Source organism: Necator americanus, chromosome V (assembly GCF_031761385.1).
Source record: "Necator americanus strain Aroian chromosome V, whole genome shotgun sequence".
Taxonomy (NCBI): Eukaryota; Metazoa; Nematoda; class Chromadorea; order Rhabditida; family Ancylostomatidae; genus Necator; species Necator americanus.
The window spans coordinates 4,032,770-4,055,708 of NC_087375.1; the positions used below are offsets into that span (position 1 = coordinate 4,032,770).

The following is a 22,939-nucleotide window of genomic DNA, read 5'->3' on the forward strand; positions in this document are numbered from 1 at the left end:
CATATGTTAAATCATTCGGAGCAGACGAATCTCATCATTATACGTTTAGGAGGGATCATCGACGCCATCAGTTTACGTGGCAAGAAACAACCGTTTTAACGCCAGAACGGCAGCGCCAGAGGAAAATGACAACTCTTAAGCTACAGCTCGACTACGTTTTGACAAGAAACATCCCCTTGTCGGATATCCGAAAATCTAGAGCTGTATGGGATGTCGAATTCCACTTTGACCACAGCTTAGTTGCTCTCAGCTTGAAGATATGGCTCCAGAAAAGCGCCCGCTCGTGAACGCAGCGCGTCCACAAGGGTTGCGCGTTACAAGTGATTTCGTGGGAAGGAACGTCACTTTCTTCACCGTCTTTTTATCATGATTAGGGAAAGTTGAGCGTACCCACCCTGGGTTTCGTGATCATCAACTCCAACTCTACGGTTCCCTAAGGTTTCCGTACTACGCCAATTTCGAGATACGCTACCTTTAACCCCTATAGGTCCTGCGATAAGAAGGATATATGAAGACGCATTAATATCCATACTAAGAAGGTAGCACAGTTGTACGGCTGAAATCCAACAATAAACCGTTTTGATACTAGGAAGTGAATTAAAACGGAAAGTAAAACGGAGTTCCCTTTTCATTGTCTGTTCGCCGAACTCTGTATATCAATTTGCATGGAAGTGTTGTAATGCTCAAAAATGCATAGAAACATTTTGGATGTGCAGAGCAAGAACGAATTACGTTCCAGTATGTTCTGTTGATAAGAGGTTTCGCTGTGACTGCACGATCGATCGATCGTTCGAAACCGTTCTAGTGCCAACCAAGCCTTTCATACCCACATATTGGATTAGGTTGCACAAGATTTGTCTGGGAGGATAAAGGCACCGACTTGACAAATCGGCTAACTTCCACAGCCGTTTATAGGGCTGACGCATTCCGAAACATCAGATGATTTTGACTCGAAGCGGAACGCGTAGATGCACCCCAACAAGATTGACCAACAAATGCACTGTATCCTTTCTTTTTGGTTTGGGATACTGCATTAATACACTAACTCAGTACCTACTTGCGTTCCTCTTTGCTCCTGTGTCTGGAGATTGTTGAGTTAAAATTTTATGGGTTCTGCTTGTATACTGCAGTCCAATATCGCAGAGCAAAGTAGGTTTTGAGTTTCTAAGATTTTCAGATTCTTCTAGCTCTCTCGACTTTCCTTTCTTTCTGTTCCTTTTTAGCAAAATCAGGAAACTACTCTACTCTATAATAACTCCCTATTTGAATTAAACTGACTGAATAAATTCTGTAAGATTAGTAAAGAGTATTCTGACAGCTGTATGATTGCATAAACATCTTGCATAACAAGTGTGCCGGCTGAAAAAATAGGCAGTATACCTAAGCCGATGGACAGTACAGGTGGAATAACAAAATATATACATAAATAAGTAATAATAGGAATATGAATAAGAATAAGAATAATATAGATTAATAATAATATAAACGTAACCCAAAAAGCATAGATAATAAATAAATTATAATAAGGCATTAGTAATAATAGATAGTAGGTAGAAAGAGCAATTTAAAAATAATAAATAAATTTGTCATAAGTATAATATAAGTACATGTTATGATAAAAGATTAATGATATAATATATATATATATATATATATATATATAAGTAATGCGTATTAATATACAACAATATATAATGTAAATGTAAATATATAAATAGTATAAGAAATAGGAGTAAGAACAATAAGAATAATATTAAGAAGCGTAGGATAATTATATAAGAACCTGTGCCGAGATTCATGTGCGCATTAATGTCATCAACAAATCATACATACAGCTCTATAAATGTATGAAACGAACAAAATAAAAACAAAACAAAAAAATGTATGAGAAGAAATAGCTCCAGAGATTAGTGAGCACCACTCCAGAACGCCCACGTAAGCGTGTGCGCATTCCAACGTCAGAATGAGAGAGAGTTGAGCTCATTCTTAGGCTGAACTTCCCCATGAAATTTCTCAAAGCATATGGTTGTAAGAATAAACTTATCTATCCCCTCTCAGAGGGCGATAATTTATTGTACATGTAGGAAGTTCCATAGATTCCTGAGGGTAAGGTGAAAAGGAATCGCCAGAATTCTTCCATCCTCCGCTATTATTGAACCTCTTAGGTAGGATTAAGTGGAAGGCATTACCTCCGCAGAAAAAAAAAACAACTCATTTGCACCCTATCCATACAAACTATATTTTATTTATTTTATTTCACACCTCTGAAGGAGGTGAAAAGCCGAAATGCCAGGCTATCTAAAAACCACGTAGACACACTAATAGAAGACAGAAGTAGAAGGCTAGGTAGAAGGATACGAAGGCGCCTGGATTATCTGAACAATTTAATATCCACACGGATCTGACTCAACAGTATTCAATCTTTCGTCTCAAGCAAAATTTATCGTGGTCAGAGAAGATAAAATTCACGATTTCTACGACAAAGATGTGATTCCTTGCAAACCTGTAGTTCCTTTGCCTTTGCATGGACTGGAGAAAATTGTTTTTTTCTTTCTTAACCATTTCTTAGCTAACCATTTCGAAGTTCGGAAAGATCCATTGCAGTGAAACTGAACAAAAAATTGAAATTTATCGAAGAGCAGACATTCTACATTGTTATTATTAATGGTGAAATTTATTATGAAATTAAAAAAATCCCACTGGATGAAAAAATGCCATTGGATAGGAAAAACAATGCTTATCGCACATCCATCAAAAGTCTACAGTTCTAGCTCCAGCACATGACTTGCCCTGGACTGCAAGTTACAGGCGAGAAAAAACGAAATGACTTGGAACGTACTTGTGTAGAGGTGGGCATGAAATGGCATCCTAACTCTATCCTCGTGAGTACCCCTGCTTTCGCAGATGCACCACTAGGCAAGCTCATTTTGATCTGATTGAATGTGAACGGTGTGTGGTTCTTTTTATCCACTTGACGAAATCCTATGTAAGGTATAAATGTCTATAAATGTCTGGCAAACCTCAACGTAAACATGAGTCGTAACTAAAACCAAAAATTTACAACACAGTACCCGCCTCATGTAGCGTACTATTCTTAGGTTGAGAAGCAATCAAAAAAAATGAGCATATAAAAAAAGCATAAAGTCATTATGTGCAGTAGTGTGATCTTACCAGGTCCCAGATTCAAAATCTACTGACCTCGTTGCAACGTCCCATCACACTTCCGACACTTCCGACTTGCGATAGATGCCTGCGCGCGCGCCAGTGGGACCTTCGCGCTACACTTCACACGCACACGGGCTGTAAGAAAGTCAATCACTGAGCGTACTTGTTTATACGTTACCGCCTGCACTACAGATTGAAACATCTCGACTGAATTTTAACGACTAAATTTTAGTTTGTTCTAGTTGCTTGGAAGATGTGAAGGTCGACACAATCGAATAATGTTCGAATGATCGGAAGGACCACCGGAGCAACGGAGAACACTCTGTAACATTGTCGGTGTAGTCGAGAAATATCCACATATTTACCACGGTGATGGCTAACATCCTATGACGTCATCGAACTGATCACTGTTTCTTACCCATATTGGATTAAGACAATCAACTTCGTACCTTTCCCTCGAATAGCATAACCCGATCCATAGCAAATGTACTGTACTGTAAAACAAAGACAGTTCTAGGTCATTCAGTTCTCCTATACGATGTCTAGGTAAGCTGGTGTACGCTAGTAGGATCTAGCAAACTACAGAAGACAGTTTTCGCATCATTTTTATTGACGTAAGTATAGAGAAGAACATTTAATTTATTTTAATTAGAAAAAATTAGAGAATTTCTTTCTCTTTCTCTTGTAGGAGGAACTGAGGTTGCAGGAACTCGTTACAATCGTCTTTGTACATATAAGGTTCATCTCTTCACTTCAATTGTTCGTAGAAAATTTGTGAACTTGTTCTCTGGCCGCTGAACTGGATTATGCCACATGTTTATGGAAATAAAATACGCTTTCCTGATCCTACTAACTCTTTGAATTTTCCCTCATATCAAAACCGTCCTCTTGTTGTAAGAACGATAAAAATCCTTGAAGAATCGACACATTAGTATGCAACATATAAACTTCTCCGCAGTCTCGTTTTCTCTTGTGCTGAATAATCTCTTTTTTTATATCCGTATTAAAATGCGGTTTACGTTGAATAGAAATTTCTGAAATTCAATGTCCTAACAAATTTATGGAAACCAATACGATCCGCAGCTATTTGAAACACTTTGGATGCCTTACAAAACTAATATAAATCGACTTTTTTGTTCCCTAATTTTAGAACGTTAAGGAGCAGTAGTTGCAATAAACGCAATACAGTGGAATAGGAAATTCAAATACAAATAATGTGAAAGATTCAATTACAGAGAATAACTATGCAAAGTATTGTGTACAACACAAGAAACATCCAGTTAATCACGATAATTTAGATACTTCCAAAACCACGAAACCCTTTTCATGAAGACCTTTTCCAGTAAAATTAAAAACAATAAAGTTACTCTAAAGTTATAGAATTTACTGTCGTATCAAAGCTTGATCCAACTTCTGATAGCATCCAAACCGACAGGAGCTCCTTCGACAGCGCAACATTCAACGAATTCAACCGGCCTAGAAAAGCGAGGTTCATTGCACCAAGAAGTGAACCTTTCGAATGTTGTTTTTGCATGCAAGAAAATACAGATCATATGTTTACCTTGGTAAATCTTCCCACGAAAAATTTGCTCCAGTATTCGTTAGCGTACTTCGGAACGATGAACCATCGGTGGTTGTTAGAGCAGCGGCGCGAGTTTTGTTGATCATGCCTATTTCTTTCTCCAGAGAAGAGCGTATAACCTGAATAGTGTAGGTTCTAAAAAACAGTCAGAATGTATACATTTCTCATATAGTTCATATATTTTAAATACAAGAAAACATTCATTGATAACATCATCTAGCAATTCTTATCGCTGGACATTAATTGCATACCAGAACACCTTAAACGTGAGTTTAGAAACTGTTTTCTTCTTTATGGAACCATACTAGAGCTAAACTTGCATTAGCTCCAGCAAAAATGTCTACTAAGAAAGTCATAATTTTAGGAAAAATAATTACCTTTCCAAGAAGGCTTAATTACCACTGCAGTTGTTCAATGTAAAACGAGATGTGTTAATCTCTTTGAACGACTCTATGTTTCACCGAAGCCTTCACGAAAACGTAGGATTCAAGAGTGAAGTTTTTGTAGGTGAAAAAAAAACATGAAATCTTTCTATTGGAACACAACAAATCTTCATAGCTAAGACAATCGTTATATTTGATCTCGTTATATCTTCTTAATTACATAGAGGAATAAACGACATTACAGTTTTTCAGTTATTTTTTATGAGTTGGCCAGGATACCACACTAGACACTCGATGGTTCAAAGGCCAACCAAGAGATTCATCCAGGCCCTGCAGGCCAACCGAGAGATTCATCCAGTTCAATAAATTGGTACCGGAGTTGCATAGGAGGATAGAAATACCGACACAAGCTGGGTCCCGCAACTCATTGTATGGGCTGAACACGCCTCTATGATTTTGAATTGAAGTCGAACGCGTAAGCGCATTCCAGACGCATTGATTAACGCCGATATCTTACCTCTTAGCATTATTCCCATCACCAATTATGAGTGAATGATTGCACGTGGTGAATAGATTTCGAATAGTTGAGGATGTTATCACTATGTATGGAGAAAAGTTGTTAACGTTCAAAAAGAAATTATACATAGGTCCCAGCAGCCGTAATTGCATTTGTTCTGTCTGAGTTCTCTGCCAGAAAAGGGCTCCACGCTCGACTTTCGCAAAAAAAAGTATAGACACATGCATGTAGTTACGACTAGCTATGAGAATCAAGTAAGAACTGAGTTTTGTACAGATAAAAAGATGAAAGCAAAACTTGTGAATAAAATTATCAAACCTAATGATTACCTGGCTGCTTTTTGCAAGTCCATGATCCTGTTTATTGCAGGCAACGAGAATGGGGACCTAAAAATACAATCAGAAGTACTTGAGTGTAGCTGCTCAAAGCAAAGCGTTATAGTCGTAGATGTAATCAATAAATGTACGCAATTACAACTGACTAACAACCAATGCGCACTTCGTGCAGTTTCTACAAAGGAAATGTAAGAAGCAACCTTTTTTCCAGTCTCCAAAGCCACGTCATAGAGGAACTCTGCCACATCTCGAGCACGTTTAGAGAAGGAGGACGAATCCACGACGAACGTTATCCCACGTAAAGAAGTGCATCCCTGAAAATCGAGACAGGCATATCATGCGTACGTAACTTAATTATCAGCACAAGATAAACCGTTTTTTAAATCAGTTAAATGTGCAGCTATCCAGTTAAAAGTCCACTGATTCTGATGCAACGAAACTCGCTCACCTTCTTCAACCATTTCTCAACAAGCTGCTTGCGAAGCCGTTCGGCACCGGGGAAGTCAACCACCTGTGCAGATAATCAAATACTTCACATGTACATAAAACACGAAAATGTATTAACTCAGTGATGTTTTGTCATATACCATAATGATGCCAAATTGTGTTTTATTGAAAATCAGTGACAGTTTTTCGTTATTTTTATTTTAAAGAAGAATTTGTCAATTTTAAAAATGCATACATTTAAGAAGTGTTCAATATGATGATTAGTGAGAAGCAAGTCCTAGATACGTTAAAGGCAGCGCATCACGAAACTGACGATGTTGGGATCCCTCCACGACTATATAAAGTGGTTCATGAGTAGTTTACGAGCATCACCACAATCAGTCCTCCTCAGTAATCCGAAGAAATACGTTTGAAGCAACCTTGGTTGCATCCGTCTCCGGTGGTAACGATGAAACTTATTACGGGTAGTAGCATAAAGGAAATATGCGACGCGTCAGACGCGTGCGACGTATTGTTCAGATGGGGCAGCTTCTGCTGCTTATTTGAGTTGTATTAGTTGTATTGCGGGATAGCTGGATGACGACTGAGCTGTCTGCCTTCTATCACGTAGCAACTTTCGCCGTAGGAAACACGGTACAAAAGACTGTTTTCTTACGTTTTTTTTTCTAGATTACTAGGCGTAATTGAGCGTAATCACGCTCATACAATCTCAATACTGTCATTTCCTGATATGTTGCGCTAAAACAATCTAAATACCCTGTCAGATATACGAGCGATTTCCCGCAATTTAATACTAAACATATCACGTAGCATTTACTTGTGTAGATCTTGAGCAAGATATACGAATGCTGAGAAGCAGTTTTGCCCGGTAATGTGAGAGATGAAATGAAATACAGATAAATTCGTTCCTAGAGCGTGAAAGTTCCTAAAAATGTATGCTGTTACCTTTTTTATTAACACTGAAATGAAGGTAAGTAAGAGGGTCAGCAGAGGGCAAATAGTGATTGTACGGCGAGTCTCCTATTTTCTCTAGTAAACGTAAAATAAAATACTGCAATCTTAAAGATTCTATCGTGCTGGCAAAGAAAATGATCTTCAAACGAAAGCATAGTGTAAAAATAAAAATATAAAAATAAAAAAATGTAAATTCAAATTACCTTCAGATGCTTGCCCTTGATATCGAGGTCCAGTACATTCTCTTGGAAAGATGTGTATGTCACAGGTTCAGTATCTGCAATTTAGAACGCCATAAAAATGAAAACACATAGAGTGGCTGATTTTTTTCCCTGTGCGACGCGAAAAATCGTTAAAAAAATATCACCTAAAGTTTAAAGATAGCTTAGAAGGTGTAACACCTTAAAATTAAAGGATAAAGGATAAAGTTTCTGGCGTTAATCAATCCACTTGGGATGCGCACCCACGTTCACTTCAATTCAGAATCGTTTGAGATTTACGAACGTGTAACTAGCCCACACTATGACTTGCGGGGCTAGCCGATGTGTCAAGTCAGCACTTTTATCCTCCCAGGCAAGTCTGGCACCAATTTGTCGACCCCGGAGGGACGAAAGGCTTGGTAAGCACTAGGGCGGATTCGAACCTCCGATCGATCGTGCAGGAAGCGGAACCTCTAGCCGCTACACTACACCCGTCCATAACACTTTAAAATTAATAGCGAAAAATATCGGAATGTTACATTCCTCATAACAGCAAACAGGGTCTGCAAGTATCGCTGCGAAAGCGCGAAATATCGCGTACAAATCCATAAAAAAGGTAGATCGGGGATCAGGACACCAAACTCATTAATTTATTCGTCGAAGCAACTCTCTATGCCCATACGAATGGCGAATCGAGAACACATGCAATGAACTAATAACAAAATACATAGATAAAGCAACTTTTCACACTTGTAGGAACCATAAAACCCACATTACAAGTTTGCATGTCATACTCATAATCGTGCGGCGAGTTGTTTCATCAGGTGAACTAATAAGCTATATGCTGTTCATTTGCCTCTTGAACCTAAAGGAGATGTTTCACATCTTTGCTGTGATACTTGCAAACTACACCTTAACTACCTACTGGAGAGAAACCAACGTAGAAAAACTCTCCAGACGCCTTTAAACGCGGTCCAGATACAACGTTGCCAGGTTCAGGCTGGATCGTTGCTCAAATAACGTAAGACGTGCTATCATCCAGTAAATCGCCAACGCCTGCTACATCAAATGCTCAGAGGGAGAATGGAATCTCTCCATTTCATTACTTTACACTACTGACCCTAGAATACTCGGCACCGATAGGCAGTTCGGGCGAGACGTTAATTCTCAGAGAACATGGAACAGCAACGGAAAGTTGGATTCAGCACGAGCTCCTCCCATAGATTCCGAGGGCTGGGCAGAACCACAAGGACGACAGGACAACTCAGCGAAAACACTGCACACCTCAATAGGCGCCAACATCAGTAAAAAATGATCCCAGCTCATAAGAAAAAAACTAGAGTCGTCTCAAAACAAACTGACCATTGCTTCGCCCGCATGCAAATGCAATTCAATTACACAATAACAGACAGGTCGCCTTGATTTAACTGCATTAGATGAAGCTCGCAGGCGCAGCACCAAAATCACCACAGAGGAAAGAAATATTGAAGTAGAGACAACCTACTTTTATTCGCTATCTTTCCAAATATGTGCGTTTTCCCAGAATCGCTCAGACCAACTATCAAGAAGGTGTCTGCTTTATCTCTCAGAGCTCTAAATAAGAAGTCCAAGTTTCTTTTGTGAAAAAGTTCGTGAGAGAAAAGTGATACCTGAAGACCAAGACAATAGTCGTTATTAGGACAAGAAGAACAGCGCAGACTAGAGCAAGAACGCTAGGTTCTATTACCAGTGATTTCGCATTTACTTCAATTGCCTCAGAATGTACCTGTTCCATCCTCAATAAAAGCTGATTCTAAATCTTGTCTACACAATGAAAGTTCTAAAACACGATGTAATACGTTCTAAAAACAATAGTTACGGTTTTAATCCATAGGACAAGGAAAAAACAGTATAGCTGAATTTCTAGTTTTATTTCATTTGTCGTAATCTGTAGCAATAAAGTTATGAAAGGAAGAACATAAATCATTTGATCAATTCCACGAATTGCACATTAGCCTCGCTTTAGTTTCCAATGTTGTACATCTGCTTTACTCTTTTAGGTAGATCGTTCTTCCCCTTTATCCGTCGCGACTCTTCAAATAAGCAGCTTCGGCCTACTGAAAAAAAAAATTCTCTCTGTTCAAAAGATTGTACGCTAAAGAAATAGAAATGTACCCACATGCAGGATCATGAAATATCCCTGAGAATTTTTCCGCAGCTCTTTCACGTACCCATACTCTCGTGGAACCAGTTATTACACTAGCTAATTGGACTATAACGTATCTGAAAATGAAAGGAGCAGAAGCTCAGGGTTTTTTTTAGATTCCAAAAAAACTTACTTTGACTTCGCCCCCATTTACTTACGTAAAGGGAGACTGCTGCTAGTAGAGAATAACCTTCCACTAAATAACAGAGAAGCTTGAGGTGAAACACTGAAAAGTTCGAGGAAACGAGACAAACCAGTACGAAATGAAAAAAAAAACAGGCTGAAAGCGTGGAAAGCGGAGCCACAGTTGGACGTAAGCGGTAGTCACCAAAATTGTTAAGCCTCAAGTGCGACGTCGTATGTCCGACTGTGTCTCCGTGGGCAGCATTACAACAAAAATTATTCACATGAAGAAAGGCATTTTTTTTAAAGTAATCCTACACTTAAACATAGAAATAGCTGCAAAAACCACTGTTCTGTGCGTCGAAAGTGTCATTAGGGCATGGCGGGAACACCTACGGTGAGAAACTCGGTTCGGACGATTGATCGATGTGAACATGGCAACGGTGAGGCCTCTCTTTCCCTTTTTTGGTTCTTTTTTTGTTCCTTGTGAAATTGGGCACGATTAGCATCAGATGGTGTTGCGAAAAGCCTATTTTCTTAGTTTTATCGCTTCTTTTGCTTATGGGACACTTCTAAAATCCCGACTCGTAGGGATTGGATTTCTGCCCTTTTTTTGTAACTGCGCATAATTAGAACTTCATAGTCGTATTCGTAGTGAAAGCCTGTTGTGATGATAACATTATAAGATATTTCCGTACACTTCTGTCAGGGCGTATCTTCTACAATTTTAACTTGTTGCAATTGGATTTCTGGACAACTGCCACTGTGAAATTGCGTTTGTACGGTTTTAAAGTTTTAACCCGACTATGACTATAGAGTAAACCTAATCATGAAGAGACCAACAAAAAAGACAAAGCAGAAATTCAATCCAGACGAGCCAAATTCTTACAGACCGTTTTGCAGCGAGACAAAACACGATAAAAACAACACAAAAGGACCGTAAAACAACAAGATACCAATGCAGATGCAGAGTTACACGAAAAAGAATTTTAAAAAACAACTAGGAGAAACGAGTCGAAGAGCTCACCGACACCATTGTCACATCGGCAAATCGTTCAGACTGGATCTCAAGTGAGGAAACAGTGCGTTACGACGACAGAACACGTTCAACGCCAACTGCAGCCATATAAGCTGCGTTTTATGCAGAAGTAAGGCTGCCCGCAGAGTTCACAGCCCGCCCGCGCGGCTGTGAACTCTGCGGGCAGCCTAAACATCAACTTGTCGATCTCACTGATTTTTCTTTTTGGAGCGCACAAAAAACATTAGAGAACCAGCTATCACTCAAGTTTGTGACAGTATCGACACAACTGACAAATCACATTTTGAAACAGTTTACCACTGAATATTTGAAGTTATAGTCGTCTCAAAACTACCTGAAATTCGGTACAGTTACGTAGTGGCTACGCTCGACAAGGTACGGTAGAGTGAGCGGTTGCAATAGAGGCGGAACCATTACCCTCATTTCTTGCAGATCTACTGCAAGAAATGAGGTTCCCACGTTAGATGCAGCATTTAGCACCACTTCGAGCGCAGTCGCCATTCCGTTCTGTCCCGACTATAACCTGGCCGGAGAGTCACACTCGAACGTCCATGATCGCATTTCTTGCTCCAACAATTTCGTGACCATCAACCGCAAGCATCGCTAGCGAAAAAGTTTCGCCAATGATCAAAAATTTGTAGAACTAGAAGTACGCGCCGTAATTACTCCTATAAACTTTGCGAGAGCATTAAAAACAGAGTTCCTGGAGATTTTTGAGGTTGCGATCTTTCCATTAGCAGGTAGGGGACAGAACTTAACTTAAAATACTACGATTAAAATTCGCAACTTTACCGGCAAAGAATTTGACACATCTGCGTCCGCGAAAACAAGGCATAAGGACTTGCGCGCCTTCAAAAAATGATGAAAATTTGAGCGAACGGCATTTTTATCCTTTATAAAGGAGCAGAACCAGGAAATAACGGAAAGAGGTACGCTTTAGCCAACTGATTCATTCCCGACCGAAAACGGGTGTCCAGAAGTTTGACACATTTCTTCCACATACTTGGATATCATCCACATTAAAGAATACACAAGGAGAAAAAAAGCTATTCAGTCTTTTCACAATCAAGTACTAGCACAGTAAAATACGTACCTAACCACCAAAATGAAAAATCAATGTCTGGGAAAATCGAAAATTGGACAATGAAGTATTGAGAGACGACGTTTCCCGTCTTTCAACGGTTGTATTCGTAATTGCGGACACTCTGTTCCTCAGGCGTAGTGCTCTGGAAGATTAAAAATGTGGTTCGAGATAAGGGTTTGTTTTCGTTTTTCTTTCGTAACCTCCTATACGTATTTACATGTATCTTCTACAAAAAATGAGAGTTTACCCATGGAAAGTGCTTTTTTTCTTTGGATTCTTTCGTTTCCTACGCCGTTGTGAGGTGTTGTTGAGGCAGATTTCGACTGCTGATTTAATTTAACTTTATTTGTTTTAACTATATGTGAAGCATGATCGGGAAATAGTGCATTGCTTATTTGTTAAAGTATTTTATTGTGTTTACAGAAGAGTACACGCTGTGTGCAAATAGATTATGTGCAGATTTTAACATTGATTTTAAAACAATCACACGTTGCTTTGTTCGCGGAATTTGAAAACATCTATCTTTTCTTCTTCTATCTTTGACCGAATTCTATGCCCCATCTTCTTCCCTCAACTATTCTGAGTAAGCATGTTTTCACGAATACTCCATAGCATACTACATCAATTTTTTTCTTGGACTTTTCCAAACATAGTCATATTGCTTCGGGTAAAATGTATTTGGGGGTAGGCGGCACTCTGTGGCGCCCTTATTTCTCGAAGTAAATAATCAAATCAGTCCTGGCCCTTAGGGCTAAGCATTTGTCTTAGAGGATCTATGACATGTAAAATAAAGTTACTAAGAGAGAAAAGCAAGCAACTACATTTTTCCCTACTGCTGCTCTTTCTCTGTCTTCTAAACTTTTCTTTTTCCTCTTTTCAACCCCTGGATTCTATTAAATCTCTCCACTTTGCTCGATCTTTTTGAAACTCCTTCAATTGCTGTGTCTGGATTTTTTTTCATGAAACTGTTTCGTACTAATTCAAGTAAGAAATTTCAGTTTCAGTTCATGAACTTAGCAGATAAGTTTTCAGATCATCTATTCAAACCTGTCACTTACAGCTTCACTGCTTTGTTCCATTTACCTCTTTCAATTTGAGTCCTCGAAATTTCTCTAATTGTTGTGTTTGAGTATCGTTTTTTTTCTCTTGAGAACTGTTTTACACGTATCTCAACCAGAAATTTCAGTTTCAGTTCATGAAATTAGCAGATAAAAGCCTGAACAAACCTGTCGCTTACAGCTTCGCTGCTATGTTCCATTTACTCATTTCAATTCGAGTATGCTTCAGAGCGTCATGGACGGCATCGGTTTCCTAACCATACTTTCCGGTTCAATGTTCATCGGGAGTTACTTTGCTGGATCTATACCAATGATGTTCAATTTATCGGAGGTATGTTTTGTTTCTTTCGGCTCACGTTTTCAAATTCTACAATATTTCTGTTCTAGAAAGAACATATATAACCCACCACATCTTCGTCTATTTATTTACAATTATGAAAACCTGTTTATTTCTTCGATGATAACGTGAAACGCATGAACGAGGAATTGGAGAGAGGAACAGGAGAAAAAAAGGGGAAAGGGGGGGGGGGAAAAGGGGAAAAAAAGAAAAAAAAGGAGGGGTTTTTTTTTTTTTTTTTTGGAGACTTCTTTCCAGCAAAGAGCGAATTTGTTTAAGAACATGTTATTTAAATGTTTTCACTAGCGTTTCATATTTTCACTTTTCATGCAGAAACATGAATTTCGCCTCGTATTTTATAGTGTACAACATGCTTTCATTAATATTGAAATCACTTTGCACTTATATTCCATGATTGAAAAGTTTGGAAAAAAATCCTGAATTTGATTATAAATGTAACTAATTTTTATCGATATAGGCAGTTTATATTAAAATGGAAAAGGAGTTAATGATTTTTCCGTAGAACATTTTCCCCACTTTTTAGAAAAAAATATCGATTAGTGTTAAGAAACCAACTATTTTTGATGAACTATAACGATTTCTTGCTACGCCAATGATTTTATAAGTTAATTAAGACAAATTAAAAACTTATCACCTATACTGCTATATAATTAGTTTTTAATATAGTCCTTTATGCGCTACATTCCACGTTTAGGAACGTCTCTTGCGCTAGTGATTTTTTTCTTCTTCTTCTTAGTTTTGTTTTCTGTAACATTCTTCACAGTCACCTCCTTTTATGACTTTTATTTGTTTATATTCGATCTTCTATTTCTTCTTGTGTTACCAAGAGTTTTTTTTTTCGTTTTCGCTTCGTTGTTATTCTAATTAGTTGCGCATTTCACAGTTCTTAGCAATTCTCTTGATTCTTATTCTTTCTGCGAAATTTGATTGATTCATTGCAGCTGTGAGCGATGGAAATGCGGTGGCTACAAATCGGTAATTACTATTGATAAATTTACGAGTTGCTGATTATATTGCGATGGCAGTTTAGAGCTCACTTTTTTACGTAGACTTCTTTTTCTCGAAATTACTATTTTTCATTACTTTCCAAAAGAAGAGTTTCGGTCATCCGTTTTTTTCTGTTCTGTAAGAAGACTTACTCAAAACGCTACACTTAAATCCATTTCTCAACATGGACTTTTTTCAACTAAATCAAATTTTACTAACTTACTTGTACCGCTTCTTCATCCCTTCATTTGGTTTTGCTGAATGCTTTGCGTTCAAAACAACTAAATGAAAGAGAAGTATGCATACCTTCTGTACATATAAGTTTGAACGAGAATATCTGGTCGACCTTTTCCGAAGCAACTAAAACCAGGCTCTTTTTTTGAATGAGGATATATTGCGGCAGAATCAACAACTTCACGTCTTAAAACTACGTAGATTTGTTAATTTTGACGGCTTTACGTCAGACAGCTGTTTTTGTTCCACCACATTTCCGTAGTATTTTCTAGAGCAGAGCTCTCGTGATACCGCAGCCAACACAAACACTTTCCAGTATTTTTGGTATAAAATAGCACCGCCTTCATTTGCTGGAGAGATACACTATTTACTAAAAAACTCAATTTAAGTAGTCTGTTCAAGAAATTTTATTCTCTAATCGAAACCAAATGTCGATGACGCAGAACAATACGAATATGATTCTGACATTCTTGCAAATCATAACAAAGACCAATATTTTAGTCGAGAACACGCATGCTAAGCATATTCGGAGCAGGATTACTACTTGGAACAGCTCTATCTGTTATAATACCTGAAGGAGTCGAATCACTCTACAGTGCCCAATCAGGTAAACTTATGGACAAGTTGTTGTTTATGTCTTCGTTTTGAATTTCTGTTTACTTGTTGTTTAGTTGCGTGATTTTGAAAATTTTGAACCCTATTGTTATGTACTTTTTAGTGCTAGTGGTAGTTAACTGTACAAATTTTTACCGTCGAAGAAGAGGTACTTGAGATAAAGATATGATGAAGATTTGACTTTTGTGCTGTAAGTAACCACTGCGTACAAACGTGGTGGAAATGATCATCAGCTATTAGGGAAGTAGGGCTAGAAGAGGTAGGTAAAGAAAGTTACTTTCCTATGTAGCAAAAAAAAAACATGTGTAGACTCATTTTAACTGCTTTATCGGTTTCTCTTCATTGACTAAGTAGTGCTTCTCGAATTAACAATGTCACCCCAATGCAAGCATTTTTGTTGCATTTAAGCCTGAAATGGGTGTTTGAAATGTTAATAGCGAAAATTACGCCAGTTTTGTAGAGCGATGGCAGTTTCCGCTATATACATTTCACTTCTATGACCTATACCTCTCATAATTTCATGAAACTTTGAGTTGTGAGTTGCTCGTAAATGTATAGTGAAGTGATGAACTTACTATCCACATGTTGTGTTCGGTTGTGCTTAGATGATGCCAAAACTTCAATCAACATTGTGGAAAACGTATAAATCTCAGTCTGTTGCAGATAGTGCTCACTCAGAGTTTCATGGAATCAACAATCCTGCAAAAGCCAAAGCAATTCTTGAAAATGCAAAAGCTGAGAGAGAAGAACCACCACGTATTTTTCCAAAAAATTTGGAAGAAAAAATGGATGCTGTTGATCTGGGGTTTGATTTCTCTTGCTGTACTTATGAAGTACGGATGGTTGTGTCGTGTACTCATCACATTTTTTTCTCCAGAAATCCAAAGTCGAGGAAGAAACGTGGAACCCAATTACATGGTGTTTCTCATGGTACTCCTGTAAATCCAACCATAAGAGAGAAACGCGAGGAACGTGAGTTCGCTGTTACCTTAATACATCAATTTCCCAAGATTCTGTCATGACCTTAGGTTTCGGCTTCCAAATATCTTATTTCCCGCACTATTTTGGAAATGACAGAAACTATTAGATTTTTAAATTTCCTGCAATTTCTGAATTCTTGATTTTCTCCACTTTGAGAGATTTTCGCTTCTTGGTCTTGCGTTTAATCCTTAAGTATTTTTAAAGTCTTTATTGTGCTTCATGAAGGGAGAGTGAAACCGTGCACTTAATATTTATAAAAAGACCAATTGAAGCTTCCTACGAAATTGGATCGAAGAACAGCGGGATTGCTATCAAAACAGTTCAAATCCAAATTTGATCGACAATTTTCTCCACTGGTATGTATGGACTTGAGAAATTTTTCCTCTGTTAGAGGCCTTCCACTCATTCCCAATCAAGATCAGCGTACATCACTAAAATAACATCCAAATTGCACGTAAATGCTGGTTTATTTCTGTTCGTCTATATTTATTTCACTCATTGTTTACTATATTATTTTGTTTTTATTTATTTACTGGTTTTTTATTAGTTTTTTTTAGTTTTATTTATAAGATTTGATTTTTAATTGGTAAGTGAGTGATTATACTAAAGAGAATGTGAGGAGGAAGAGGAGTAGGCTCGTAGGATTGTGTCTCAACACCATACTCTTAACCCCGATGCTGATTACTTCACTAAGTCTTATAGAAAGATTTTTCACCCTCACCATGTTGGTAGAGCTTAAATCTTCGAAAAAATTGCAACAAAGAAAAAAGCCCAACAGTAACATAACACATATGAGTTTGGGCCCTTCCGTTGCACACTCATGCTTAAATTAGAAATTCTGCTGTAATTACCATAATTGGTGTGGGTTTTTAAGATATCTGTGAGTTTCCATAACCTGATTATGAGAATAGTCTTTTTCTTTCAGTTCATGCGGAACATGCTGTGAAACCAGACGAATCTGACCTCGTACATACCAACCATGAAGAAAGTCGCCATGGACATAATACCCATAAACAAATAGGCTACTCTCTTGTCTTCGGATTCGTTTTCATGTTACTTGTGGACCAAATAAGTAAAACAACAGGTGCCAGAAGTAAGTTTCAAATTGCTATTGTTTTGTTGTCTTAATCTTCAACTCATTTTTTTTATCGATAAGATGATCGCTCGGGCCGCAACAGAATGGGGATATCGGCCACAATTGGTCTTGTTGTGCATGCAGCAGGTTTGTTTTTCGTTTTCTTTCTAACCTTGTCCTTCTTTGTCATGTTTGATTTACGAAAAATCAATTAATTGATATGTGAACAATGGTTTAGCGGCGTTGAGATTCATTCAAAAGAAGGATTTTGTTGTTACAACCCAAGAGTGTATTCGTTTGAGAGCAAGGTTACTGGGTCGTAGGCACCTTCCGACTTCTACAGCACTAAAATAAACGGTAGCGAGCACTCATTGTCAACGACTCCTCTCAAGAAAGTTGCTGCCCGTCCTCCTCAGTGTATATCATTTGAATAACGATCGCATCTATCTGAGGGAGAGAAAAAGCAGGGTGTACACAGAAATACTTTGTTAAACGGTAGCAAAATTCCTTTATTGTACTAAAATAGTCCGAAAATAACTCGATCCACATTAGTTGAGTTTTTGTAGTTGTAGTTGTAGTGGTTTTGGAGGCACCGTCTCGAAATTGGTGTGGTACGGAAATCCCGGGGAAACTGTGCAGTTCGGGTTGCAGATTATATAAACGAGTCCCTCATCTTTTCCTAATCGTCGTAAAAAAAAAACGGCGTGGAAGATGACGATCTTTCCTACGAAATCAGTTGCAACGCACCACCTTTGTGCACCCGCCGAGTTCAAGAAGCATTTATTATTCTAAAATGGTGGCGTAAACGCGAAACATCTGAGAAATCAGTAATCGAACGTCTCAGCAACACCAGAAGCCTTAATTAATCATGCAAGGCAACCCTTCACATGCGCAGGGTTTATTTCTAGATTTGTTAAGTGTGTTTCGGGTCTTCACTGCCATTTTTCAAAACGATTCTCACTGAATTTGAGACTCGAAGGAAATCGAACGGGAGATAATCCTTCTGTTGTAATTCGTTGAAACTATTCATAGGTTCACATTTTTGGGTTTATGGAACACAACGTTTTTCGATATTGTTATTTAGTGTTTGTTTTAATAGATCTAGTTAATTTGTAGCCGATGGAATTGCACTCGGAAGCGCTTCAACGACTAACAAGTCTGATGTCCAGCTGATTGTTTTCATTGCAATTATGTTACATAAGGTGAATACGATCTTTTCTTATCCAGGAAAATATGATTTTTTGTACGATTTGTTTTCAGGCGCCAGCCGCATTTGGTTTGGTTTCCTTTCTGTTAATGGAAGGAATAGACGCTAGAAATGCGCGAAAACATCTACTCGTATTCTCATGTGCAGCTCCTTTTGCCGCTATAATAACATTTATTGTTCTCGAAACTGTAGGTTATGCTTTATTCTTTTTTTCTTTTTCTCCTGAGTTTTTCTTTCGAAAATGATGTACAACAGCTTATTTAAGATTGGAAATGAATCCATCTCTTCATCTGAGTCTTCCACGGGTGTACTTATGTTGTTTTCTGCAGGAACGTTTCTTTTTGTGGCGACTGTACATGTTTTACCGGAATTGGTATGTTGAAGTTTAAAATTTATTCATTTTGTTCTAGTTTATAAGCACTTTCACTGACGCAGTGCACAACTTGCCTTTGTTGGACTCCAGCATTTCAATTAAAACAGCAATGTTTGCACAGATTTCATCAATCGATGTCAATGATTCGTTGAATAATGAATAGTGAGAGTTTTGAGTGAGAGGGGCGCTTTAAGTCTGAGCAAGTCGAGGCACGGGACCATTTGATTCTATGTGATACTTCAAGTTCAAGAAACGAACATTGCTAAGTCATCTTCGGAGCTCACAGGGTTGTCACAAACTTCACAAATAGAGATATTGGTCGCGCTCTTTGATTTAGTGCATTTATATCGAGTCGAGGAATAAGTTCGTGTGGTTTTTGTAAGTATCTAATTGCAAATAATTTGTTTTACAACCCAAATCAGTTACAAATAATCAATTATGTGTCTCCTTTTCAATTCCTTCTTGCCAGCGGTCGGTGAGTTTCAGAATTTCACGGCGGTGAAAAGTCACATGTTTTGATATACTCCAATTAGTGAGCTAATTCTGCAATTCTGGCTCATTATCGAATAAAATCCCACCGAACGTATTTGAAGATAAGGCGATAATTGCCAAGTTTGGAGAATGACCGAATACGAATTAGTGTCCAGGAGATCCTGGATGACCAATTTGATTAGATTTTTGACACGTGGTCGGGCGTTGTTTTGTTGGAGAATCACGACATATCGAATATTTGGATGTTTTTAAAGGACCGCTTCTGCCAAACGCTGAAGTTGATGACAGAAAAATAGACATCAGCAGTATTTGTATTCTTGAAGAAGAGCTACTAACCGTTCTTCGAGGTCCAGGGCGAAAGGGAGTCACTCACGTCAAAATGGCCCCTCCTGAAGAGGACATACCTCCACAAACAATTTTCAATATCATTCGGTGGGATGCAGTGCTCACCATCATCGATGCCATAGTCGAAGCCGGTACTCCGACCCCTTTCATTTTTGTACGGTTGGCAAATGGACCTCCTTCACCTCTTGGACTGTTGGCTCATCACTTGAGCTGCACCTCATGAGCTAGACCCCTTTCACCTGAGGGGATCTGGGTCCTCCTTATCGTATGTGTGCTCTCCATATCGGTTTTGTTACCCATAAACACCAGGGTTTGAGATTTTCAAATTATTCAATTTCAAATTAAAAATATATCCAAAAACTTTTTGAATATATTTTTTTGAAATTTCATTTAATTTTACTTCTATACATATATATTTTTCGTCCCACTTCATTTCATTTCTATACATATATACTGAAACAGTACATAAATATTCATAAATATAGTCGACGTAAATTTGAGGTCTTGAAGACCTTTAAAAAAAAACCTTTAAGTGAGCTTTTGTTCGCAGATCTTGTAGATGGCACCTTTTTTTGCATGATTTTTAAAACAGGTCATCAGTGTATTTAATGTTTACTAAACGAGTGCACAATGGAAACTTTGTAACCTAGGAAGAAAAAAAAAACAGAAAAATCTCTAAAACCTTTGAGCACATGTCAGTTAAGGAAGGAGATGGTCCTTTACAATGTTGTTTGTATTCTTTCCATTTCCCGTGCTCTCTAGTAGTGGAGCGTAAGGAGGAGACGCGTTCAGAAGTAGCCGTAGCATTGTGGCTGGCTGTATTATACGGCTATGTAATTTGCAGTGTTGAGCGCAACTTGAGGTTTACAATGGCAGCAAATGGGCAAAACTGTATTATTCTTACAGGGAGTTGTATAACATCCCCCTGGACATGTACTGTATCATCGGTGCATTGCTAAAAATTCAGTTCTGCGCTAGCGCTCAACACTACGAATTACATAGCTGTAGAATGTAGGTAGCCACAAGGATACGGTAATTTTCTAAACACCTCTCCTCCCTTACGTCGCGCCAGTGGGCGCTAGAAGCGAATAGAATACAAAACATCTTCTTCCCTAGGGCGGGTGTGGTGTAGCGGTTAGAGGTTCCGCTTCCTGCACGATCGATCGGAGGTTCGAATCCGCCCTAGTGCTCACCAAGCCTTTCATCCCTCCGGGGTCGATAAATTGGTACCAGACTTGTCTGGAAGGATAAAAGCACTGACTCGACACATCGGGTAGCCCCCGCAAGTCATTGTATAGGCCAGATACACGTTCGTAAACCTCAAACGATTCTGAATTGAAGTGAACGTGGGGGCGCATCCCAAGCGGATTGATTAACACCAGAAACTTTATCCTTATCCTTTTATCTTCTTCCCTGCCTGACACGTGCTAAGACGCTTAGAGAGATTTTTCTGCTTTTTTTTTCCTTTCTAGGTTGTATATTTTTTCGTTGTACACTCATTTAGGGTGAATTCACTTCTTACTTGCTGTAACTAGTCGAAGCATCTACAATCTTCATTTCACTTTATGCTAAAAGTGGATAGTATTTGTGAAAATGTTCTAAATACATGAACAAACGCTCAAAATGATTGTGGATTGTGATTGTCGAAAAATTGTGGATTTTTGAATTTCCTAATACTACTTAATCTTTGTGTTCGGTGCCCAAAAGCAAAATTATATTGATTCCAATATTCAGGCACATCATGGAAGGACCTCGATTGACTACACTTTAGTGGTAGATGCGCAGTCTCCTGCAACAGCAGGCCATTCTCATTCAGGTGTGTTTTGCTTCTCTCTTCATTTTTTTTAGGTGTGTTGTTTTGAACTAAAGGAAACAGTTTTTAATTCGATACCATTGCTCACAGTTTTATATCTCACTTACTCCATCAGGACAAATGAATTTACTGACTAAGAGTATCATTTCTGAATAATTCTATAATTACGCTGCTGAACGCTTATTTATAGAGCGACACTTTAAAAAAATGCAAAATAGCACATTTTGTGACGTGTTCGATTTCAATACTTCGGCCTTTTTTTTCTGCTAATGAGGCACGCAGTGATTTTCTGATGAAGTAACGAGGCATTTTAATGCACACAGCGTCATGCATTTTCAAACAGGACCAATCGAAATTTATGTTTATCATCTAGGAAATAAATATTGCAATAGATGCAAGGAAATACTGTAAGATACTTTGTGGAAAGTATATGGAAATGATGATAGAGTTCATTTGGGAACAGATCTAAGGAAACAAACTCGAAATTTTTGAAGTACCGAGACGTAAAGATTATACATACGTCAAGTTTGTTAATCCTGGAAGACCAACAATCAGATTTTTTCGTTTTTTCGTGGTTATAGAGAAAAATGTTTTGATATATGATCTCAAAATTCAGTGAAAACTGTTTGGAACTCTGTCACACTCGTTAAACGATACTTTACGTATCTGCCTTGGGATTTTCTTGAGTTGATACGCAGCTATACAGTGTAGCAGGATCAAAATATATATAATGCTTGTAAATAAATATAAATAAATATATGAAATGATCTAAGCGATATAAAATGTAGCAAGATCATAGTTCAATGGTATCGAACTACAAGAGCGATCTTGACAGAAATTGGCGAAGATTTCCTTTATTTGAGTTCTCTGGAAACCAACTTTTTCTGATCCTATCCAAGTTCGTCCTTAGGAAAGATGGGGCTTAATCTATAATAATTCTTCTGGAATCTGAGAGTTCACTCTGAGAGTTTTTTATAATATTTACATTTTTGTTTTATTTTAATGGGAATTCTAGGCGGAACAAACTTCACCATCAAAGAACTTGCAGCGATAATAGGAGGAGCTGTTGTGCCAGCAATTCTAGCGTCAGGACATTCACATTGACCTAGGTTGTTGTATTTACTTTTCACAAGTTTATATCAGCCTACGGCTCCAACTTAACGCAGCAACAGGTTTCATTGGATCACAGAAGAGCTTATTAAGCTCTTAGCGTTGTCTCGTTGATAGCTTTGACTCTTTCAATATTAGCGATGTGAGCATTTATTTTAAGTAAATCACATTTCAATGTTTGAATTTGTACAAATTATTTTCTAACAAATGTTATCCTAATGAAATGGAAGTGCTTTCCAAGTGTGGAACGAAATTAGTATGGATTTTCTGTGTTCTT

The 22,939-nt window shown here is 38.1% G+C and overlaps 4 protein-coding genes across 7 annotated transcripts; 1 reads left to right on the forward strand and 3 right to left on the reverse strand.

The window, feature by feature from the left end:
• Positions 1–2,298: 2,298 nt before the first annotated feature.
• RB195_012852 (uncharacterized protein) lies at positions 2,299–3,216 on the reverse strand (the record flags this gene model as incomplete). 3 transcript variants are annotated; one of them, XM_064202422.1, is made up of 3 exons in its annotated part: positions 2,299–2,375; positions 2,504–2,609; positions 3,199–3,216. In XM_064202422.1, 3 exons carry the CDS (start codon positions 3,214–3,216, stop codon positions 2,299–2,301), a joined length of 201 nt encoding a protein of 66 aa, XP_064058301.1. The 3 variants fall into 3 exon arrangements, with proteins under 3 accessions (XP_064058301.1, XP_064058302.1, XP_064058303.1); XM_064202420.1 differs by lacking the exon at positions 3,199–3,216 and adding an exon at positions 2,840–2,926; XM_064202421.1 differs by lacking the exon at positions 3,199–3,216 and adding an exon at positions 2,701–2,718.
• Positions 3,217–4,559: 1,343 nt separating this feature from the next.
• Positions 4,560–9,357, reverse strand: RB195_012853 (uncharacterized protein; the record flags this gene model as incomplete). The annotated part of the gene is made up of 8 exons (XM_013449064.2): positions 4,560–4,641; positions 4,727–4,866; positions 5,977–6,033; positions 6,183–6,296; positions 6,431–6,493; positions 7,587–7,660; positions 9,088–9,176; positions 9,233–9,357. The coding sequence occupies 8 exons, from the start codon at positions 9,355–9,357 to the stop codon at positions 4,560–4,562; spliced, it is 744 nt and encodes a 247-aa protein (XP_013304518.2).
• Positions 9,358–9,584: 227 nt separating this feature from the next.
• Positions 9,585–9,918, reverse strand: RB195_012854 (uncharacterized protein; the record flags this gene model as incomplete). Its single annotated transcript, XM_064202423.1, has 3 exons — positions 9,585–9,679; positions 9,742–9,845; positions 9,902–9,918. 3 exons carry the CDS (start codon positions 9,916–9,918, stop codon positions 9,585–9,587), a joined length of 216 nt encoding a protein of 71 aa, XP_064058304.1.
• A 2,252-nt stretch (positions 9,919–12,170) lies between these two features.
• Positions 12,171–22,656, forward strand: RB195_012855 (uncharacterized protein; the record flags this gene model as incomplete). 2 transcript variants are annotated; one of them, XM_064202424.1, is made up of 12 exons in its annotated part: positions 12,171–12,188; positions 13,302–13,403; positions 15,153–15,258; positions 15,930–16,071; positions 16,144–16,238; positions 17,173–17,340; positions 17,404–17,469; positions 18,439–18,524; positions 18,583–18,717; positions 18,795–18,902; positions 21,474–21,555; positions 22,568–22,656. In XM_064202424.1, the coding sequence occupies 12 exons, from the start codon at positions 12,171–12,173 to the stop codon at positions 22,654–22,656; spliced, it is 1,197 nt and encodes a 398-aa protein (XP_064058305.1). The 2 variants fall into 2 exon arrangements, with proteins under 2 accessions (XP_064058305.1, XP_013304517.2); XM_013449063.2 differs by lacking the exon at positions 12,171–12,188 and having other exon boundaries at positions 13,308–13,403.
• Between the last annotated feature and the right edge of the window lie 283 nt (positions 22,657–22,939).